Raw genomic sequence first — 23,970 nt, 5'->3', positions numbered from 1 at the left:
GCCTGAATCTCAACATTCAGAAGGCTAAGGTGGGAAGACTGAATTCTAGCCAGCCTCAGCTATACAGGAAGACCCTTTTCTTAAACAAAACAAACAACCCCTTCAAAGTAAAGCAAAGTAAAATATAAAGCAGGTATGGTCCTGTTCATCCATAATCCTAGGACTCAGTCAGAGGAGGATGGATTAAGGGTTCAAGGCTAACCTGGACGACAAAGTGAGATCCTATCTCAAACAAACAAGTAAAAATACAACACAAGAGGCTAGACCAAAGGGTAGAAAGAGTAACACACGGTACTCGAGTGTCCTGAGGGCTACATGGTACAGGAAATAGAAAACTACTACGACTTTTTAATAAACTACTTTTTAGGGCATTTGTTAAGAACGCATACTGTCCTCCCTAGGAAAGACACAAAAGAAAGGGATGGAACTATATCAACAAGGTAACAGGAAAAAGGAAGTGAGAGGGACGGAAGGTAAAATGCCAGGCTCTCAGGAGCGAGCCCAGCTTGCCCCTGGGCTTTCCCTGTACAGCTGGGCAGCCTTCCTTCTGAAAACTGGGTGAGGTGGACGGAAGTGCCAGCCAGGACTAGCAAGGCACCTTCCTAGTGGGCCAGGAATGCTGAGCTGCCTGCACACACATGGGGGGGCGTTCTTCTGGGGATCATGGGAGTCAAATGCTGGTTCCGCCTCCCCCTTCCTTCCACAGAATGAAGCAGCTGCTGGGGAAAGGGAGGTCTGGAGTCCTGGACTTTAACAGTGTGACCTGGCTCAAATCTCAGGTTTTGATGCTTTTGAGACATGGACCAACCACCATTAGTATCTCTCCTGGGGCCTGGGATGTGACGGGCCTGAAGTCGTCTGAGCTGACTACGGCAGAATCCTCTAGAACAGATGTCTCACCTCCACAGCACTGCTCCAGAAGCTCTTTGGCCCTGAGAGCTCCCCTGTCAGGACAGAAACGAAGGAGACCCACAGCACACAGGACAAAGCCTTGTATGCAGCTGCAACCGGCCACCGAGCACACACAGGCACGGCCTGCCAAGGCCTTCAGTATCCCTCACAGCCAGCTAAGGAGAAGACAGAAAGTGGTCTTTGTGTTGTCCACAGGGCAGCAGGGCACCAGGACACTTTCCTAGTAGCTGAGGCCCGGCCAAAGGGCCTCTTTCCTCCTTTCTACCTGGGTGCTGTTCCGGTCTGCCTGGTCTCCATCGGCTGCCATCAGTTACTGGTGAGCTCTGGGAACTGGGCCAGCCAGGAGCCAGCCTTCTTTCTGGCCACCGAAGCCCTTCTGCTGGAAACCTGGGTGTGAAGCCGACTAGGACTGGGGCTTGCACAGGGAAAGGAGGAGATGGGGTCCAGGTCCACGGGCCTTCCTACTCCTGAGACGATGCCAGGGTTCACAGAAGTGTGGGGTGATCCCCAAATCCCACTTCCAAGTAGCAGAAGGTAAAGGTGTGGGAGACAGGCCAGAGGAGAGCCAGCCTCTGTGGGAGGTGACAGAACAAGCCAGAGCCCATCCTGTGGGAGCCCCTTGCTGGAGCTACCCCTCTCTAGGGGAGGAGACCTGTCACACGCACGAATCCTGGCTCTGTGCTGCCATGTCCCCTGTGACTGGGGTGTGACCTGGGGTGTCGGGGAATGAAGAAAGGACAGACAGACACAGAAAAGCTGGGATGAGGCGAACTGTGCATGCACTCACTGCACAACCTGGAACCCCGGCGGGCTCCTTACAGGGCCGGTGGAGAGGACTTAGCTAGTGAGGTAGCAGGGCGCTGTAGGTGAGCAGCGTGGGGTGCGAACGCCCAGGAGGAAGCCGCAAGCGCTGGTTTGTGTACAGCTGCCCACATTCGCAGTCCCATTTGGGACCAGGGGAAAGCTTTGCCATCCCTCAGCCTCACCGGGAGAAGGCTTTGCCACACCTGTGGGTCTGAGGCTCTGGTCCTTGCCAAGCCCATGTCAGCAATATGAACTTGACTGGCTCTCTACACATTCTCTTAGGCTTCCTCAGATCCTCACACTGTGCCACCAGAAGAATGTCACGTGGCCAAAGTGACAATGAAGACACTCTTTGTGGCCATTTTAGAATGAATGCCAGGCACACCACACGAAGAGCAAAGTAAGGGGTGGTGGTGTATTGGTCAATGGTGTGTGGAAATAAGCCAGCTGGGGAGGATGTGTCTCCCAGGGGATGGTCTACCCATGGAAAGAGCTAAGATGCCAGCCCTAGAAGCAGACTCCCAACTTAGAAGCCAGAAGTGGGGGAAGGTATTTCCTGGTGCCCCTTTAATATCTTCACATGCTGAAACACACAAATTCCTCCCTCACACCAGTAAATGTATGCCGTTACCCAGACATCTGCACTATTGAGGTAGGTCTTACATAACCACTGGAAGTAATGTCTGCAAAGAAGGGCTGAGTGTGTGCCGGGAAATGCACAGGAAGAACACATGTTGGCAGCGTTTACGTCTAAGTGAGATTTTTAAAAACTTTTCTTGGTTTTCTGTAATTTCCAAATTTTCTAAAGTAATCAGTAGCCTGGTTACGATAACAGCCAGCCAAGTAAGTGGACCAAGAGGCATCTGGGGTAAGGTGAGGCCGGCCCCGGGACAGGACTGTGGCAGGGAAGGCCCCCAACGCTACCTGAGCTCCTAGGACCAAAGAGAATCAGAGAACAGGCCTCAAGTGCATGGAAAGGGATCAGTGAGCCCCAAAATGTCTCGGCCAGTGACCTTCGAGCCACATGCACTGGACTTCCCATAAGGCCCCTCTACACTTTGGCAGCCAGTGTCTGAGTTAAGCCTTGATATTCTCCTACAGGAGGCAGACACAAAGGCCACCCCAGTGTCTCCCTACTCTCTGGCCCAGGCCTTCTAGCTCTTTCCCTAAGTCTAAACTTCACATGGTTCAGGCCCCACACTCTGCTCACTTAACAACCCCTGCCCCCCAGATCCCTACAGCTCCCTCCCCTAATGTCCCTACCCCTACAAAGTGACACTAACCACCTCCTCTTAAGTTCCCCCTTGCCCTGCATGCCTGCCCCTCCCTTCACAGTGGCAACCACACTCTAGGCTTGTGGCTTTAGACTCTACCCAACAAGCTCCAGCACCCAGTATGACAAGCTCCAGCACCCAGTCTATGCTGCCTCCAGTTGGAGAAAGGAATTCATGAGGTGCTTGGGGAAGAGCTTTACAGTAGTTCTTGGATGCCTGAGTTTCTTAATGACCAAGGAAGAAGACAACCGGAAGGAAGGAAGCTAAGAAGTCACGGTGTCCCACAGATATAGGGTAGGAATGTGGCTGGGTCACAACCGCCTACTTCTAAGTAATGTCTACAAGTCTTTATGGCCAAGCTGACAGCCTACTGAGTCCATTTCTAAAACAGGCAGCATTTGTATCCATTTCCCCTGTCTCCTCCCCCAGTATCCAGAAGACCTGAATGGTGTTGTGGCAGGCTCAATGATCACAGCAAGATCTTCCTCCAGGCCAGCTGCAGGGGCTCTGGGTGTGGGCTAGCCTGGAGCTGAGAGGAAATCACTCCTTAGGGGTGTTTTTTTTTCACACTTTCCTATGTGCGCCACTGAAGCAGTTCAGAGAAAGTCAATGTCCTCTATGAACTATAAACTCAAAACTGAAAGGAATCTTTGAGATTATATGTCTGGTTCAATCTTACCACTGGCAAACAAGCATCCATGCTCTCTGCCTACCCTGGGGCCTGAGGATACTTCACATTTACCCACTGCCATGAACTCTTGTAGAGGATGGCAAGACTTGGTCAGCCAATCCTCATGGCAAGGTCAAGGCTCCGCTTAGTTGGTCACCTTGGTCCCCTGGTCATCCAGTTCCCCTCAGAGCCCAGCAAGAAACAGGATATATTTCTGCTGACAGTAATAGACTCCAGATAAGTTCAAAGCTAGGATGAGCCTGTAGGATTCCAGAGGTTGGCAATGCCCAGAGAAAACACAGCAATTCTGACCACAGAAAGCTTTCATTAAAAAAAAAAAAAATTTTACGTGTGTGTGTGAGTGTGTGTGTGTGTGTGTGTGTGTGTGTGTGTGTGTGTGAATGTGAATGTATACTATGTATGTGAGGATGTCTTCAGGAGCTAGAAGACGGTGCTTGGACACCCCAAAGCAGAAGTTACAGATGGTTGTGAGTCACTCGCCCTAAGTGCTGGGGACAGAACCCCAGTCCCTTGGAAAAGCAGCAAGTGATCTTAGCAGCTGAGCCATGTCTCCAATCCCAAGGCTCTCACTTTTAATGTCCAAAGTACAGAGCCACCAGAGCTCCAAGGTCACTCTCTCACACATCTCTATATAAATAACTAACAAAGCAGCAGCCGGACCCTCCTGAACCCTACTGACCAGGCAGAGGAAACGATCTTAGATAGTGCTCTAGAGACTGATTGGATGGTTTCTCTCAAGACTTGGGAAAGTTCAAATCCTTGAGCCAGTGATCCCACTGCAGGGAGATTACTGTTCAAACAGTAACATACAGTGGCAAGTGGAGCCAAATATCCTCCACACAGCTGTGTCGGAAGCAGCAGAAGTAACAGCTGGGAGGCAGACTGCCACCCTAAGCCCCAACCCTGGGTTAAAAGCACCCTTCTGGAGAAGGGGACCAGTTCAGGATGGTGTGATCACAGTGCCCGCTTGTAAAGGACTTGTAAAGGATCCCCAAAAGTCAGAATAGGTGACATACAAGATGAGACCAGAACACGGACACTGCAAGCAGGGAACAAAGGGCTGTTTTCTGTCGCTTAGTGTTTTCCTTCAGGACATTAAGTGGCTTCTTCATAGCCACTGAAACTTCACAGGAGACAAGTCAGTGGTGATACCACTCCCAGGCAGAGGAGAAAGTCTTACAGCTGTCTTCCAGATTTGTGGGGGGTGGGGAGTATCTTCCCAAGTTATAGGCTTTGAAATCTCCCAACCTGCCTTAGCCTCCTGAGTGCTAGGATTACAGGTGCATCCACCGTACCCAAGGATAGGTTATCAGCCAGCAGCTATTCCAGGCCAGTCACTGGTGCAGGCAGACTCTGCCCGGTGGGCAACCACAGAGAACCCATCCTCATTCTCTCACTGACTAGTTGAATTCTCTACCCATCCCATTGAGAACTCACAGCCAACGGGTATTTAAAGAATTAGAAAGAGGGCACAAGAGATGGCTCAGTGGTTAAGAACACTTGCTGCTCTTGCAGAGGACCCAGGTTCTGTTCCCAGCACCCACAGGGTGGCTCACAACTGTTGCAACTCCAGTTCTAGGTTAATCTGATGCCCTCTTCTGGCCTTATTGGCATTACATGCATGTGGTGCATATACATACATACATACATGTAGGCAAAAATCCTCATACACATAAAGTAAAAATAAATCTTTAAAAAAAAAAGAAAAGAAAAACAGGCTGGAGATGTTCAGTGAGTCTGCTTACCTATTAATATAGTGCAAGCTCGGTCCCCAGACACACACATATATACATTCACAGTCCCTCTCTCTGAAATAGCAGATACGTCAAAATCAAGGGCTAACGAATAAATCAGTACTTAGAAGTATTAAGGAGTCATAGGAAATTTATTTCTATCTATCAATAGTCAAAATATGCTACATAAAAACATAAAATAACAGGATTTGCACGAATGTGTCAATCTGTCCTTTCCTTCTCTTTGTTTCCAGTGCTGGGCTCAAACCCATGGCTTGGCTATGTAAATGCTCACTAAACCACATCCTCAGCCCTTTTCTATTGAGAGACTTGCTAAGTTGCCCATTAATCTGTATTTTCTAAATTTTCTACAATTGAAAAAAAAAAAAAAACTGCATGTATACTTGAACAGCAATTTCAATTTAAATCCAGACACAGTGGCACATACCTGTAAGCTCACCCAGAGGACTCTCCGGAGTCTGAGGTCACTGTAATCACATAGCAAGGACTAACCAGGGCTATGAAGTGAGAGTGTCTCAAAAACCCAAAACAAAACAAGTGTGTGTGTGTGTGTGTGTGTGTGTGTGTGTGTGTGTGTGTGTGTGTTGTACACATACTTAAATTTAAGAGGAGAAATAAGGCTGGATGAAGTGGTGCATGCCTTTATTATCAGTATTCAGGAGGCAGAGGAAGGTGGATCTCTGAGTTTGAGACCAGCCTGGTCTACAGAGCAAGTTCCAGGGTTACACAGAGAAACCCTGTCTTGGGGACGGGGGGGGGAGGGGGGGGTAAGACAAACAAAAAAAGAGAAAAAATGTTTACAACAGCTGAGCTGCACCCCAAGGGTTCACAGATGAGAGCTGGCACAATGGCTACTTGAAGCCCAGATGGTCAGGCTATGGTGGACATGCTGTCCCCCCATAACAGCCATTACTATCTTAATCAGAGCAGTTGTGATTACCCCCAAAGAGGCCATCTTAAGATGGCACCTGTTGATGGCACCTCATAAAATGAGGGGTGAGGAGGATCATTATTCTCATCTGAGATTCCAGGCAGCACACGGTCCTGAGAGTGCTACAGTACACAGAAGGTGGATGGGAAACTTCATCTGAGTTGCTACGGGAAGCCACCATGCTGGGGTGGGCCTAGTCAGTGACGCAACTGTTTGGGGTCACCCAGGTCCCTGTAAGCAATCTCTCACCCACATTCTTCTATAAGTGAGTCCAACAAACTGGCTGTCACCAAGCTGGACTTAGATGGAATAGTTACTCTGTTGTCTCTTGTGACCTATCTGGTTTGATCAGGACTCCCCAGAGAGAATTCAGGCAACAGGAATACAGGGAAAAGCCTGCAAAGTCCAGTGCTCCTCACCCTGGGGCCCAACCATAACTCCACAGAACACTGAGGGAGAAAGTGGTGTTCAACCCAGCAGGCTGCCTGGCCTGCAAGTGGCTGGTTGATTCTTCATAGGGCCGCTGCATCCTTCAGGCCACCCTTGACCTGAGCCAAGAGGACGTGGGACAGAGGCCAGGATTCCTTCCTGTGTGGAGCAGCACTGAGGGCCAAGAGGGTGGGGCAGGGGCATGTCCAGCATGGGGACCGGGCAGAGGGCAGGGACAGCTTCCTTTTCTCACTGGTGACACCGAAGGCTGCATGAGCTCCCTGTTCCCACCCAATGCATCAGATAGGATGCAGGGAGGGGCCCAGAGCCAGCCCTGCTGCTTTCAGCGGGGAGATTTTAGCCGAGTGACTTCACCTGCCTGACTGCGGTTACCCCACCTATCCACCACACCCAGCCCAGAGAGGCCAGAAGATTTCAGAAAGGCACTCTGAAAGCACCCAAAATCGTGACACATAAGATACTTTTCTCTCTCTCTCAAACAGAAAGGGAAGGCCCCAGTGAAGCTCCCACACTCTTCCACACAGTGGAGACATGCCCACTGCAGGTCACAAGGTGAGTCAGCTTCAGCTGGTCTTGAACCAGCGCTTTCTTAATTTGTTCTTCGCGATTCCCAGCCCGCTCCTGAGAATGAAGAGTCAGGAAACGGGATACTGCTTGTTATGTTTCCAGGCTGTAGCCCTGGGGAGAGAAGGGAGCCTGAGCCATCCCATTGCCCGGTCACAGGGACACCTGCACCTGAAGGTGGGAGTAGCCCTTGTGGTCACCAAGACAACCTTGCAGGGACCCTGGGACCAATCTGCAGAAGCATTTGCCAGACTAAAGGCACCTGGCCCGGGGCTGGGTCTCGGCAGGGTAGGACCACTGTCTTCAAGAGAGTCAAACACACGGAGCCAGGGGACAGCTTTTCCATGCCCAGAGAAGACCGACCATCAGCCTAGTGAACTCCATAACACGGGACACTCACTCCAAGGGGAAAACCACTGCGGTCTGTTGATCTAGGGACCCGGATGCAGGGGTGGGGAATACAGTTCAATGGTAGAGTGAGCAGAGTCATGGATTTGAGCCCTAGCACCACACCCAACAAAGACCAAGCTCCAAAGCTGCAGGGAGGCTGTGTGGGACTCACTTGTTGAGGCATTTAGCATGGTACGCTCCTGTGTCAGATACAGTATGCTGTATACCCCCTTCATCCTACTTCATAGAGCAGGGTTCTCAACCTCCCTAATGCTGCGACCCGTTAGTACAGTTTCTCATGTGTGCTGACCCCCAACCATAAAGTTATTTTCATTGTTACTTCATGACTGCAGTTTTGCTACTGCTATGAACTGTAATGAAATATGGGATATGTGACCCTGTGACTGGGTCTTCGACCCACAGGTATCTTCATGACCCACAGGGTAAGAACCACTGCAATAGAACCTCTACAAGGTGGAGCCTCCAGGCACCTAGCAGGGAGGGCTTGCCTTCAGGAAGCAAAGGTAGCTGACAAGAGCACCCCTTTTTTCAGGAAAAACTCTGCAGTAAGTAGGAGCCCAGGGGAGGACTGCCTCCAGGGTGAAGCCCTGATGTCCCATCAGGATTAGCCACAAGGAGGCTGGCTGGGACAGGAGAGAAAGCACAGTAACCTCTGGGCTTCAGGGTGTCACCCTCCCCCACCAACCTGTCCTGAACCCGATGATCTTGGGGCTCACTCCTTCCTGCTAGGTGTTTGTTTGTAGGGGGATGGGACAAGATTTATCCTACAAAGAAGAAATAAAAAATTTCTGATCCACAGATTCAAGGAAATTCTAATAAAAATGCCGGCAAGTTTTTTTTTTCTTTATTAGACATTAACGAGGTGGTTGTTAAAGAGGTCAGGAGTAGAAAAGAGTTTGGAGATAGTCTCATACTATAGCTCAGGATGGTCTCAAACTCAACAATCCTCCTGCCTCAGCCTTGCAAGTGCTGGAATGCCAGGTGTGAGCCACCAACATCCATCTTGACTGTTAAGTGTATAAGGAAAGGACGGATTAGAACAGCCAAAGCAATTCTGGAAAAAGTGTTGTGGGGCGACTGGGCAGCAACCTGAGCTAGGAATCCACCCTGGGGAAGCCATGAGAACCAGCTGGCTGGGGAAGTGAGGACAGGGGCCCTAGGGGGCCTGGCCCAGTTCTCCTCAGCTACATACCCCTGGCCTTGCAATGTTTCTGGTTGGACGGCTGAACCTGTGAAACGAGGCCACACAGCTTAGTTCCTGGACTACCTAACCTACCAGGTGAGTGAGGCTCCCACTGGCTTCTACTCCTTCCTCTCCTGGTCACACGTGCTCACTTCCCCTCCCAGGCACCCACCTCGCTGCTTCCCCAGCTACTGTCCTAGCTGTAACGTTAGTTCTCTAAGAGTCACTTAGGCGGGTCTGTAGGTAAGCCTGTTGGAAGGGCGGGCCTCCAAGTGTCTTCCTGCTCCTCAGAGCCCCACACTGGCTGAACAAGCAGCTACAGTGTTAGTTCCCCATCAGGCGAAGCAAGTTTTCTTTCGCTCCCAATTGTTTAGCTGAAGACACCAAAGCTCAATGAGGCAATGTGACTCATCCACGGGTCACTAATAATCTACAGGCCCCGGATGTGACTTTCAAACCCCAAGTCCAGTCTATCTGCTTGGGTCCTACTTTTTCAGGGCCTATTGCTGAAACTTTTTTTTTTAAGTGCATGACGATCTAGTTATACAAATCAATTAAAATGGGCACCAGCCAACTGTCTGTGCAGTGCCAAGGCAACCAGACCTCTGCAGGCAGTGCCAAGTGACCTAGGGGCACTGGGGCAGGTGGATCTCACTCTGCCAGCACACACGTGTGCACCGACAGCAGGTCCCTGGGGTCGTCTGGTGGTCAGAGTTCAGAGCTGGGTGGCAGGATGTGATGGAACGGCTGAGGAGGAGCCCCAGGTTAGGGCAACAGAGAAGTGAAGGGAGGGAGAGAGAGACTGCCTTTTCCTCACCATGAGGTCTGGGTCAGGAGGCGCCAGGCACAGACTCTCTAAGTCCCTCAGTGTCATTCCCAGGGTGGACCCCACGGACACTGTGGGAAACTGGGGTTAGGGCACGTGAGTAGAGGTCCTAGGAGTTGAAGAGCTACCCATGTCTTCCTAGCCAGGGGTTACATCACCCACCCTTTCATAATGCAGGTTCAGGACTCTGGGCCCAACCACCCAGATTCTGCCCTCTGGTATCCATGCCTAACTCAAGGCACACTTTCCACAAAGCCTTGTCCTGTCCCTCAGCTAAAGACAGCCTAGGCAGGCACTGTTTCCGCAGGACACTCAGGGCTGCTGTCCCGGTCTTGCCCTCCAGAAGCAGCCTGTTCTCATCTCCAAGGGGCCAAAGAAGTCAACGTGCTCACTAGTGACCAGCCTCAGAGGCCAGCCCTCCAGTGAAGCTGAGGGTCACGCTTTCTCCCCAAGGGGACTGTGGCTATCTGGGTCTGCTGGAATCCACAGGCGTCTGGAGGAGCCCTTTCTGTCTTGAGTACCCTTTGCTTCATCCTGTCCTTCCTGGAGAGCTCAGGCCCTGAACACGGTAGCCTAGGGTCTAGTCCACGGGTCTGGCCTCTGTTAATCTGGCTAAGACTCAAGGCTTGCCTTCCCGGGTCAAGCCCTGTGCTCTAAAGCCTGCGTCAAAAGAGCCTGCTTTTCTCTGGGAGCCGCAGAACAAGTGCAGTTCCGTGCTCACTGCTCCCGTTCCCAAGCCAGACAAGCTGCGGGATGGATACTCAAGGCCTCCACGGAGGAGAGAAAAGCAGAATGTAATCACAAGCAGCTGAAGCAGAACCTAATTCAATGGCTGCCATGCCTGGTCCTCAGCTGCTCTGCCGAAATGACAGGCGAAATGACAGGCGTCCAGTGCCTTGTCACACACAACCTCTTCAACCCTAGTGAGTGAGCAGGGCCTGGGCGGGACCTCAGAGTGGACCTTTACTGACAGGAGCCGGGAGCCTGCAACTACGCATTCCCCTCTTCTTTCTCAGTTAGGAAGTCGGTCACAACTTCTGTGTTCACCCTCCTTCAGTCAAGAAAAGCCACATTTTGCTGTACTGTGAGACAGGTTTGCGCCTCCCCTTGGGTCTTTGTTTAAAAATAAAACCACACATTTCAGACAGTAAAGCCACCTTGGATCGTTTCCTCGCCTCTCACCAGTGTTAATCCGCAGCCATCCCTCCCTAGTGTTCACACTGTGTTCCCAGGGTACCTAGCAGCTTATCACACTTCCTCTTGTAAGCAGTCTGTGTCCCTTTAGAGAATGCCACCACCTCCCGCTGCCTCCCAGGTGTCTACAGTGGCAGCCCCCACAGCACACACAGATACACTGTGAAGTTGGTAGACTGGGTAACACGCGGGATCATATTTAAATTTGATTCTCAGTCCTGAACTTGCCCGGTCTTTGCTGCGGCCATCTCTAGCTGAGTCTCTTGCTAACTGACCCGCCCACCACTCACCAGTGACCCGTCTTTCTCAGCAAGGGGGTCGATGAAAAGAGACCACCTAGTGTACCAGAGACAGCCCAGAAAAGAGACTCAAGGCTCCAGCTAGCAACTGAGAACCCACGACTAAGAACGAAGGAGACTATGTAGGTACCTACCCCCAAATCATACAAGTCTGGGGACACTTGGCAAAGAGATCCCGAGGTGCTAGGGGCCCCCAAACCACACAGTTCAGTACGGAGCCAACTCTACCACCACAAGGCCTCTCCCAATAGAGAGCTGTTGCCATGGCGAGGACCTTGAAGGACTGCCAACAGGACAAAATAAAAGGACTTCCTGACTGATGCTAGAGAAGAAGTGAGACAGAGATGAGAGCCTACTCTTTGAGACATTCCTTCACCCCAACAAGGCTGAAAAAGGAAGGCCTTCTCCAGTATGACAGCCCAGCTTCTTCTGGGGAGCTTGCCTCCCCACAGGGCCGTCCTACCTTCTACATCAATGCCTACCCTCCAAGCAGCAGTACCTGTGCATGAAGGAAACTATCTTGGGCAGAGGAAATCAAAGACATCTGTTTATAAAGACGCCAAGTCTAACTGCAGCCACATCCGAGCTGAGAACAGAGCAGGACAAGGTCAGCATGACTTCTGGGAGGTTACACTGTCTGTCCCTAAGACTAGCCGCACAGCAGATCTTCGCTGCTCTACACGTTGGTTCCTGCAGAATTCTTCCAGCATCTTTTCGAAACAAAGCAACATGGAGAACTCTGTGGAGGGCACTTCCAAGCTATGAGGGAAGACCTCATGCCTGCCACCATGAGAGAAGGCTGGCCAAGGCCCTCACATCAACTTAAACCATCTCAACCAGACAACATGATTTCACAAAGTAAAATAAATGCTCCAACTCTAAGGGGAGTGCAAGCAAAGAGAAGGAAGAAGTGTCCTCCAGGCTCCACGTGTAAACTGGGTGTACAAGAGTGATTCCAGCCTGGGAATAGGGGTACACACCTGTAATCCCGCACCTGGAAGTGGAAGCAGAAGGATTAGGAGTTCAAGACCTGCTCCAGCTACATAGTTGAGGCCAGCCTGGACTACGGGAGTCCCTGTGTCAAGAAAGAAACAAACAGGATGAATCCAGGCTGAGAAGTAGGTGTGAGTAGATGATCAGACCACGTGGCTCAGACAGAGCTTTACACACAGGTAAAGAAGTAGAACACATGCAAGGTACATAACAAGACTGAAAGATGTAATATACGGTTAGAATGTAACACAAACTAAGAGTTAACCAGGGGGTCAAATGACCCTTTCATAGGGGTCACCTAAGACCATCGGCAAACACAGGTATTTACGTTATGATTCATAACAGTAGCAAAATTACAGTTATAAAGTAGCAACAAAAATAACGTTATGGTTGGGGTCACCACAACATGAGGAACTGTATTAAAGGGTCACAGCATTAGGAAGGTTGAGAACCGCTGAACTAGACAGTAAGTGAGGAAATCTTATAGAAGGACATATATAGGATTTATAGGAGCAATCTTAACTAGTGATAGGGTTGATGCTTTCAGATCTGAACAAGGCAGCCACATGAGCAGTGTCCAGCCCTGAACGCAGCCTGGGAAAGTGCTGGTGGGGAGCACAGGGCAGTGTGGCATGGCCAGAACCCCACAGGCACTACCTGTGCTTCCCATCTTCTTCTTCCTCTTCTCTGAGCTGCTTGGTCTGTGGCTCCCCATCTTCCCTGTCCTGTAAGGAAAGAGAGAAAACCACTGCTCAGGTGAACACTCCTACTGTGGTTCAGGTCACCTGGGGAGCTGGTGAGGAGAGGACCATCAGGGCCAGGTAACTGAGGAGGGAGACACAGGAGCCTCGAGGACCATCAGGGCCAGGTAACTGAGGAGGGAGACACAGGAACCTCGCTCTTCTCCACTCCCTCCCCAGGCAGAACTTAAAACCCCACAACCCTCCCAGCACGCGGGAGGCAGAGGCAGGCAGAACTCTGTGAGTTCAAGGCCAGCCTGGTCTACATAGTGAGTTCCAAGACAACCAGGACTACAGAGAGACCTTGCCTCAAAATAAAATGAAATTAAAAAATAAAAAAGGCCTCCATGATCCCAGGCCAGGCCCAGGCCCAAGGTTGTCCTTGAGGACAAGCAGGAAGAGCCGGAAGGTCTTAGATGGCAAGAATGGAGCTGGTCAGGGTTGGATGGTCACCAGCCCCTTCATGGAGATGGGTGGAGCCACGTGTTACAGGGCCGGAGGGAGATGGGAAAGGTGGTCACCAACAACTAGGACAGGGTAAGAACTCGGGCCTCTTGGTATTCTTTCCAGCCCATAGACCTCTTCAGAAAGACACATTTAGATCCTTGCAGAAGTAACCTAACTTGGACAAGACTCGCTGCCTGGGTCTGTGATGTACTAAAGAAGATGGAGGCAAAGAGAACTCATTTAACAGGTCTATGGGAAATTTCTCTTCTGAATCTGGTTCTTAAAAAATTTCTTACATTGTGTGTGTGTGTGTGTGTGTGTGTGTGTGCGTGTGTGATGCACATATATGCCACCAAGTACACGGAGGTCAGAGGACAACTTCCAGGAGTCTGAAGAGGTTAGGATAATTTCCAGGAATTGGTTCTCTCCCTCTACCATGTGGACTCCAGGGACTAAACTCATGTTGCCAGGCTTGGTGGCAAGCACCCTGACCCACTGAACCATCTTACCAGCCTTAAATCTGCCCGCCCCGTTTATGTAAGGCGTTTATCTCCAGGTACCCAGAGAACCACAACTTAAGGGCACCACCAGGGCCACTTCTGCCTACTGCAGAAGGAATTTCCCCCAGGTTCCCTACCCCCCAGCATCATTGTGGTTGGACTAGCTGCCTGTGGACAAACTGACCACAGGCGCATGTACACATGGACAGAATCAAATGTATGGAGCCATGCCACAGGCCCAGGGCTTGACCCAAGGCCCAGGATGAAGCCCTGCATGCCAAGGCTAGCCCTTGAGAAGACGTCAAACTCACTTTGTTACTGGCAATGAACTCTGCTGGAGTGGTGCTCTGAGGAAGAAACCTGGAAGCTTCTACTTGCAACCTGTTGTGATGGCTGAGAATATGCTGGAGCTGACGTTAGATTTTAAGTAGCTGCCTGCAATTCCTCTCCTAGAAAGTCCTGTACACCACTGACAGCTGCCTCCCTCGGGGTGACATCTGCTTCATGTTACTGTCTACCAGTGCTCACCCTGGAGATCCAGGGCAATGACAGACCTGCCATTCCTTGGCCATATGACCTATGTGATCTGGCTCATTGAAATAGAGCACATCAAGACCCTTCTGTCCTCAACCCAAGCGGCTCGGTCTCTTGGGGATGAGGCAGCAGGAACAAAATGAGACAAACAACATGATTACTGGAGGGAGGGGGGAGAACCTGGTTTCCTAGGACAGAGAGAGAGGATGGCAAAGGCATTCCCAGGTTATAACTTGAGCAAAGATAGTGTGTGGTCTAAAGAACAGAGAGAGGTTCAGGCTTGAGAACAAATTAGCATTCTCTGAGTGGCTCACAGGGTAGGACGAGGCCTCAAGATGAGCTGACATGGGCTCCCTCCCTGATGAAAGGCTTGCCCACAAAGCTACCAGAGCTGTAGATGGTCTTTCTCTCTTTTTTGTTTTTGTGACAAGGTCTCACTATGGAGCCCTGGCTGGCCTGGAGCTCGCTATGTAGAGCAGGCTAGCCTCAAACTCATCAAGATCTACCTGCCTCAGTCACCTGAGTGCTGGGACTAAAAGTGTACAGATATTCTAATAAAGAGCTCCCTACCAACAGCAAATCCCAGAAATGCTTGCGTCCAGGGAAGGGGCTGGTGAAGGGCTCCCTGGCATGGAGGCAGTGGAGCAGAGAGCCCAGCCCCCCTCCCGCCCACTTCTTTCTGGAAGGGTTCGTGCAACTGACAGAAGAGGGCGCCATCTGTGTAGGAAGACTCCACCTCTGCCCACACCACACTCCTTCCTAACCAAGAGCAAGGTTAAACTCCACCAGAGACAGGCTGCCGCCGCCACCTCCAAGAGCCCCACAAAACTCAAGTGCCTTGGCAAGGGCCGAGTTACTCATTAACAAGTGAGAAAACAACCACGTATCCAGGTGACGTTTTAAATCCTCCTAGCCATCTGGTGAGCAGGGGCAGCAATGGTCTACAGACAACCAGCTAAGACCCGTCTGGGTGCTGAGTAGAGCGGAGAGCACAGGCCGAGGACAGACACACGTGGTCACAGGAATGGGTGAACAAATGAGTAGGGTGGGGGATGAGGTGGACTCTGACCTCCCGTCAAAGAGTGACTCTCAGGTGGGACAGCAAGCATTCCTGAGGAGAGTGATTGCTTCGGGCCATTGCTGGCTTAGGTCACAGGCATTGCTGCCCTACTCGACCCGACTCCCTGCCAGGAGCGGAGAATTCCCCCCACCCCGGCCTAGACTCAGATGAGCTCAGAACTAGAGGTGTCACAGGAGTTCCAAGGGTGGGGGGCACACAGAGAATTCGGAAATGGCTATCAGAGAAAGAAAAACTGGGAAGAGATGCGAAGATCATAGAACCTGGCCCAGAGCTCTTGCCAAGATGAGAAGCAGCCTATCAAGAGCCGTACTGAGTTTCTAAAAAGGACTCTGACCTCAGCCACCTTTCCTGTCTCCCCACACAATTCAGGCACGGCCACATGTACAGATCCAGCCACAGCCAGCCACGCCCAGGCCAAGGCACCAGTAGACACCCAGCAAGACAGGAGGCCTAGGGTCTCCCATCCAGAGATACTATGATGAGACCCCCTAAATCAAGCTCAGTGTCCTAACCCTGGGCCCCACACTCTTCCCAGGTTTCTCTGCCTTTCCTCTCCTTCCCAAGCCCCATTTGCCATTCTGTTTTTTTTTTTCCCTTGAGATTTATTTTATGAGTTTTTCTTGCATGTATGTCTGTGTAACACATGCATGCCCAGTGCTCATGGAGGTCAGAAGAGGGAGTCATATCCCCTGGAACTAGAGTTATGAATGGTTGTGAGCAGCCACATGGCTACCAGGAATTGAACCAGGGTCTCTGCAAGAACAAGTGCTCTTAACTGCCAAGACATCTTTCTAGCCCAGCCCCACCCCATGTGTGTGTTTGCCTGCATGTATGTCTGTGTATCATGTATGTGCCTGATGCCTACAGGAAGCCAGAAGAGGGCACTGGATCCCCTAGAACTGGAGTTTCAGACAGTTATAAGTAGCCACGTCGGTAATGGGAACCGAACCCTGATCTTCTGGAAGAGCAGCAAATGTTCTTAACTACTGAGCCATCTCTTCAACCCTTCTAGTCTCCATTCTTGCTCCCTCTCAGGTTCTTACAACCAAGTCCCCAGCCATTCTCCTTCATCCTCACTAAACAAACAACCCTCTCCTATAGAACCCAGCTTCTTTTTGTTTTGTTTTGTTTTGTTTTTTCAAGACAAGGGTTTCTCTGTGTAGCTTTGGAGCCTGTCCTGGAACTCACTCTGTAGACCAGGCTGGCCTCGAACTCACAGAGATCCACCTGCCTCTGCCTCACAAGTGCTGCCGCCGCCATCACCCAGCAAATCCAGTTTCTTTAATGGGGTCACATAACCAAATGTGGGGACCACGAAAAATTTAGCAAATACACAATAACTAAGAAGTAATTCAAGATTAAATGCACTACGAATTCATGGTGTCTCTGGCAGCGTTCACCTGTACTGTGTGGAGGGACTTCACTGTGGCCTTGGTTCTGAGCACACAGAGCCAATGATGTTGAAAACACCCAGCCCTGGGTTCAAGACTACCCTAGGTTATGAACCAGAATGTTTTTATTAAATGTTTCTGCTCTTAGGAAAACTTAATTACAAAAAAAAAAAAAAAGCATTTTAATATTTTCCTACCATCATTCCTTACCATGTGTCAAGTTAGTATAGTTTTGGGTTAGACTGTCAGGATGTTCAATTCTAAAAAAAATTTTTTTTGTGTGTGTATTTGCGTATGTGTGTGAGTGTACATGAATTTGTGTACACACATGGAAGCCAGAGGTCAACCCTGGGTATCATTGTTCACGGGTCATCCAACTTGGGTTTTTGTTTTAGTATTTATTTATTTAGTGGGTAGATTTGGGTGCCCCAGTGTATGCAGGCACATCATGTAGGCAGAAGTCAGAAGAGAACTTCAGATCCCCAGGAAATGGAGTTGCACACGGTTGTGAGCCATCACATGGCTGCTGGGAATCAAACCCGGATCCTCTAGAAGAACAGCAAGTGCTCTTAACCACTGAGTCATTTGGGCAGCCTCGTCAATCTTGTTTTATTGGAACAGCAGCCTGGGACTTTCTGCCAACCATGCTAGGCCAGCTAGCCAGTGAGCCCAAGCAGCCAACTGCCTTGGCTTCCTCAGCACTGAGATTCCTCAGCACACAGAGCACTCCTGGCTTTTTAGTTTCCTTTATCAGTACTAATTACATTTATTTATTGGGCGCACGCATACGTGGAAGAAACCTTTTGGGAATCTCTTCTCTTCTTGTACCATATGAGTCCCAGGAGTTGAATTAAGGTCATCAGGCTTGGTGGCAATGGACTTTACCCATGGAGCCATGTTGCTGGCCCAGGTCTGGCTTTTCACACAGGTGCCGGGGATTGAACTCAGGTCTTCGTGCTTGTGCAATCGATTTACTGAGTGACCCCTCTCCTCAGCTGCTATTTCTCCTCAAGTCAAAAACAAACAAAACCAACCATACAGTTCATCTAGATTACTGAATTTGCTGGCACAAAGTAGCTTATAAGCCCCGCCCCTTAGCATCTGTGAGACCCGTGGCAGTGTCAAACATGTCGACTGTTTTGTCGGTCTCTGTCTTGGGGAGCGGGCGCCAACTAACAGGGTGTGGACACTTAGCTCGAGTGTAATCCGAGTGTTGGGATTACAGGCTTTCACCACCCTGCTCTGACTTCTTCTCTCTAGTCAGACAGCAAGAGCTTTATTGCGCTTGGGTAGCCTCTACCTGACTCTCCACACTTGATGTTTGATGGTGGGTTTGCTCGTCATCTCTTCCTGGAAAGAGTCCTCATCAGCTGACACTCCTGCTCCATCCACACTGCTGTCTGAATGCAGAGCCACTACCCCAAATTCAATCCCCAACCAGACACAGGAGAGAGGAACAGGGAGGAGAGTCTACCTTAGTCCTGCTGTTCCTTCCCCCAATTCAAGACAGAGTCCATCTCTGTACCTCCAGTCCTCTGTGTGTGCTGGGTTTGTCTTGGGCTCATGGATAAAAGAAAAAGGGGTTACACCTTAGAGGAGCCTCAGTGTACTCAAAGACAGACCTGGTGAGGAAGGCTTTGCTGAGGGTTTTGTACAACTGCGGAACTGGCAAGGTGCTGTCAGAGAGGGAGGTAACCCTTCAACTCCATTCTAGATGTCTCGTGGGGCAGGGTACCAAGCAGTTAATGAGAGCGTTCCTGGAAGTGGTAACTGCTTGGCAAAACCGTCAGGGCCAGTAGGCTGTGTCACTACTGGGACCCGAGGAAGTCAGGAGGGGGGGACAGGATCTTCCTCTAGTGCTGCCCATGTGACATGATGGCACTTGTGGAAAGAAGACACCAGAATCAGAAGAGAGCTCCACTCCCAGCCTGGACTTGCCCCGACCGGCTGCTACTTGTGGCTCTGAGTGTAAAGGGTGGTTAAGGTTAAAGTGAGAGCTGGGGCCTGTGTTTAGGGCCAAGTGCACCAAAGATGAAGAAGGATCTGAGCTGAGTGGTCAAGAACAAGGTCATCCTGAGATGTCCCAAGAACTCAGCTCTTCGAAGCCTGAGGCTCTTACTTCCAGAAGGGAGTTAGGGCAGAGAGGTGAGGCTAGGAGAGAGGGGTGCCAGCTGCCGATGGAAGGGTCTCATCACCCTTACCCCAGTTCCAAAGCAGCTGGAGACCAGCAAGGGCTAATGGTGCAGACCATTTCTCAATGTGCAGGCACACATGCCTCATCAGCCCACTAGATTTCCACGGGAACCCACTAGATTTCCACGGGAACCAGCCCTCTGTGTATCAGTCAGAAAGACAAGGCCCTGGGCTAGCAACATGGCTTAGTGGGTAAAGGTACTTCTGGTCAAGCCTGATGTCCTGAGTTTGATCCTTGGTGGAAGGAGAGAACAAAAGTCCTGCAAGTTGTCCTCTGACCTCTACATACATGTGGTGGCATGCACACCCCAACCCCCAACCCACCCCATAATAAATAAGTAAATAAATAAAAACTTAAAGACATCAGCAAACAAGGCCTCAAAATCCTTCCCCTCCCCATGAAAGCAAACACCATGCAGTCCCCTAAGAGGAGAGCTCGAGCCTCTGCTGCCCCAACTCAGGTCAGAGTAAGGAAACAGACTGGCAGATGGTCACGCAGTGCCCAAGGCAGGGGCAGGAAGAGGCTGACAATGCTGGACAAACCTGGTAGGTCCCACAACAGCACCCTGTTGCCCGTCCCCAGAGCCAGGGCCACCTCCTAATGGGGTGGAGGGACTTCCTGTGGGTGTGGTGGCCCTTGGAGCTGTGTTATAAGGGTATTTAGTGGGGTTGGGCAGCCACTGGAGTCTGACTCACCCTGAAGATGCAATGATAAGTCCTGGACTGAACACCACCATGCTTGGCACCAGAAACTGTATGCTCTTTATTGCCCAGAGACTGGTGGAGAGAACAGGGGTGATCACAACAGAGGTTCTGACCTTTCGAGGCAGACTGACTCCACTGAGCTGTAGTGCTCCTCTTCCGGGGCCCCCAAATGCAAACTGCTGCTAGGAGCTCTGTCTGAGTTCTGACACCAGCCTGTGAGTTCTTGGGAAGACACTTGTCTTACCAGTTTGTACCACAGGGCTGACGCCTGCCCCTGCCCCTGGTGGAGCACGTGTGCTCTAGCTTACAGGCGAGTGGAAAACCAGGCTGTTTCACACTGACTGTGCAGCCTTGGGAAGGTCTGGCCTTGGTTTCCTCATCTATGAAAACAAGGACAATCATGGTGACACGTCATTAGTATTACAAGAAGGAAATGATGAGGGAGAAAGAAAAACCCTGCAGCTGGGGTGGGTGGCACAGCTCCCCAAGGGCAGGGAGGAGAGGACTGTAGAGAGAGCACAGGGCTACAGAACCTGACTGCTTGCATCTACCGGGCTCACGGTGGGCTTTCATTCCCATGGGTCTTCTGTGATGCTCTCAGCAAACCTCTGAGCCGAGAGGACATTATACCTACTTCATCCGGGCCATGAGAAGATCTGTTAGATGATGCCTTGGAGGGGTTAGAGATGGCTCAGCAGTTGAGAGCACTGGCTGTTCTTCTATAGAACCTGGCTTCAATTCCCAGCACCCACCCCGTGGCTCAAAACTATCCAAACTCCACTTCTAGGGGATCAGGCACCCTCTTCGAGCCTCCATATGGGCACCAGGCATAGACATGGATCCTCTGGCCCTTCACTCAGAGCTCAGAGTGTGGCATGGCATGCTAGGGATCAGCAGGCCAGAGATGATGGGTCACAGCAGGAGCCACAGCTACCCTGTGGGTACAGCCAGTCTCCAGAGGCTTGTGAAAAGAGAAAGAACAAAGTGCCTGGCTGGCGGCTGGGAGAGCAGCGAGGAAGCCAAGATAAGGCCCAGGATAAGAGCTGGAACTAGGTCGGGAGTCAGGTAGGACAGGCTGAGGAGAGACTGGAGGAGGCAGTGCGGCTGAGACTGCTAATGACTCACTGGGAAAACGAAGGTGCCGGACAAGGGAGGTGGTAGTGCTGAGGGGACCCAGAAAGGGTGGGGCAGCTTTCAGGCAGACTGGACCTGATGTGGGCAGCAGCTGAGGGGCCATGCTTGCTCAAATGTCCTCAGCAGTAAACAAGAGCCCCTGGTCAGAGGAAAGGCAGGACTAGCCCCGCAGTCCACTGACACCAAGGCAGCAGCATGCAGGGCCAATGCAGCTCCTGCTAGCAATCCCTTGGGCCTGGGATCACTGGTATCCGATGTGTGTTGGAGAAACACAGGGCGCTGGCCTCAGGCCAAGTCAGCTCTTGTTCTTGCCAGAAGTGCAACTGGACATCCTGCCACAAGTGCAGGGAGGTGGCAGTAACTCCTCCACAAACACTGACCAGATCCCGGGTGCTAGGAACTGCACTGCAAGCTGGGAGCCAAGGAGAAAAAGGACAGGCATGCACGGAGATTCAGTGCGATGGGGATTCTTAACTGGGGTACCTGACTGGACTCCAGGGCCAACGACCACACACACACACAGGTCAGGTTTTAGAAGGCACAGCTTTCTGAAGAAAAATCCAGAACTCTGGATTCTCGGAGGGCGGGGGTGGGGGTGGGGAATGTGCCCCAGGAGGGGAAGGGATGGTATCAACAGCATGGCAAGGGGGCAGTGGCTCTCTAGATGGCTGGGAGGGTCTCCAAAGTATACCTCGCTTGTCTTGCCTGTTCAAGGATGAGTGGAAGAGGGCAGAGGAAGGGCAGACCAGGGAACAAGTGGTACAGCTGAGTGAGCACAGGTCCCTCCCAGTGCCCAGGGCTTCACTCTCACCAGCAGCAGCAGCAGCAGCAGCAGCAGCAGGAAGTAACAAACTGGAAGGTTAGGCAGAGGGCATGGCAAACCACAGTCCCCCTTCCCTTTACGGAGAGCCAGACTAGACCGGTTCATCTGGGCAGCCTGGCACTCGGAGAGGCTCCAAACTGCCACCTGGGCTCTCCTATAGGAAGCCCTGAGGAATACAGGAAGCCTAGACCACAGACTTAGACTGGGCAGGGGGCAGGCAAGTCATCAATCCTCACCCGTGGTGGGGCTATAAGCAAACTGCAGGACCTCTTTGGGACAGGTGCCCTGGGGGCACTTCAGCAGGAATACCTGATACTTAAGTAAGAGAACCTGAGGCCACTGTCCAGTGCAACCCTTCTGCTCCCTGATGCCTGCCTACTATGGGAATGTTTACTATATTTACTGGCATCTGGGCAAGGTTCAAATCCTGCTGTCCACAGTGGTGGGCCAGGCTCATACCTGACTCTGGCATTCTTCCTAGGGAATCAGCTGTTCTCTCATTCCCACCTGACCAACACCCCAACTCATGAAAACCCAAGAAAGCTGACAGCCAGCCGAATTACTGGAACCACAACAGACTTAAGTATTTAGCACCCTGGTCCTAGAAATGGAAACTCATTTACACTTGTCATGGCTTAAACAATATACTCTTTTGTTTGTCTTGGGGCGCGCACGCGCGTGCGTGCGTGCGTGCGTGGTGAGTGTGTGTTACACACAGCAGAGGTTAGCATAAAACAACAGCTGAACCAATGCTAAGTGAACAAACCACTGGGGAAGGATGGGGCCAGCACCGAGGAGCTTTTCTTGCATTCCTTTGTCTGAGCCTCCCAGCACTGCCCCTGCGAGTCTCAATGGAGAGCTGAGGTGGAGTCTCAATGGAGAGCTGAGGTGTGGAGACGCCCAACTACTCAGTCTGTCAGGCCTCCCACCTACCCCACTGAGCAGAGCGCAGCAAGGGGCTGACTGCTTCTAAGTGTCTGTCTACCCATTAGGTCTTTCCACCATACACATCTGCTCCTTCATTTCATCTACTCTATGCTCCCACCCAAAAACTCTCCTTCTCTCATGCAAAACTAACCTTTCCTGTTTCTAAAAAATTATCTTTATGTGTATGTTTACATGCACGTATGTGTGCGCAGTGTGCGTGAAGGCCAGAAGACAGCCTTGGATGCTTTCCTCAGGAATACTGTTTTTCTGTTGACCTGGGACTCATCAACTAAGCTAGATTACTGACCAGTGAGCCCCAGGGGCTTCCTGTTTCTGCTTCTTTGATGCCAGAATTCAAGGGTGTGCTACCACACTGGCTTTTTTTTTTTGGGGGGGGGACAGGGGTTGAGACAAAGTTTTTCTGTGTAATCTTGGCTATCCTAGAACTTGCTCTATAGACCAGGTTGGTCTTGAACTCACAGAGATCTGCTTGTTTCTGCCTCCCAAGTGCTGGGGTTAAAGGCGTGCACCACCACTGCCCTGCCTTGCAATTTTTTTTTTTCAACCATGTTGACTTTTCCATGAATCTGGGGATAAAACTTTGTTCCCCATGCTTGCATGGCAAACACTTTACTGACTGACTTGCCTAGCCTTGAGACAGGGTCTCATGTATCCCAGGGTGGTCTAGAGTTCATTATGAAGCTGAGTGACCTTGAACTTCTTTCTGATCCCCCTGCTTTTGTCTGTCTCTGCTTTCTGCGTGCTGGGATTACAGGCCTGTACCACCACGCCTGTTTGAGCCTTACTGGAGAGTGAACCCTGGACTTTGTGAAAGCTAGGCAGGCACTCTACCAACCCAGCCATACCCCCAACTCAATCATGCTCACTTCTGGAGAGCAGGAGAGATAAAACCTAAGTAGGTTCGTTCAATAAAAAAAGACGGCATCACATTAGTAGGTGAGCTCTACCAAGAGCTGGATGCAAACATTCATTTCTGTCCAGTCTTTCCTACTTATGAGTGACAACAGTATGTCGGCAACCTATGTCATTGAATAGTAACAATGACATTACTGAATGTAATCAATGGTGCTAGGAGTTATAGTCTGGTGGCAGAGCACTTGCCTAGCATGCATGAGGCCCTGGGTTCAATTCCCAGCTCTGAATAAACTAAACAAAAAACTGTGCTCTGAATGTAATCAATTCTATCCA

General features: G+C 50.9%; 1 protein-coding gene across 1 annotated transcript in view; it reads right to left on the bottom strand.

Moving 5' to 3' along the window:
• Positions 1-23,970, bottom strand: part of Ccdc12 (coiled-coil domain containing 12) — a 58,161-nt gene that overhangs the window by 8,906 nt on the left and 25,285 nt on the right. The window contains exon 2 of the mRNA XM_028886865.2: positions 12,944-13,011. Within this exon, the coding sequence (XP_028742698.1) occupies positions 12,944-13,011 (68 nt within the window). The remainder of the gene's footprint in view (positions 1-12,943; positions 13,012-23,970) is intronic.

This window comes from Peromyscus leucopus, chromosome 7, assembly GCF_004664715.2.
Source record: "Peromyscus leucopus breed LL Stock chromosome 7, UCI_PerLeu_2.1, whole genome shotgun sequence".
Classification (NCBI taxonomy): domain Eukaryota; kingdom Metazoa; phylum Chordata; class Mammalia; order Rodentia; family Cricetidae; genus Peromyscus; species Peromyscus leucopus.
The sequence above is the reverse complement of the archived record's forward strand: the minus strand, read 5'-3'. Positions and strand labels throughout refer to the sequence as shown.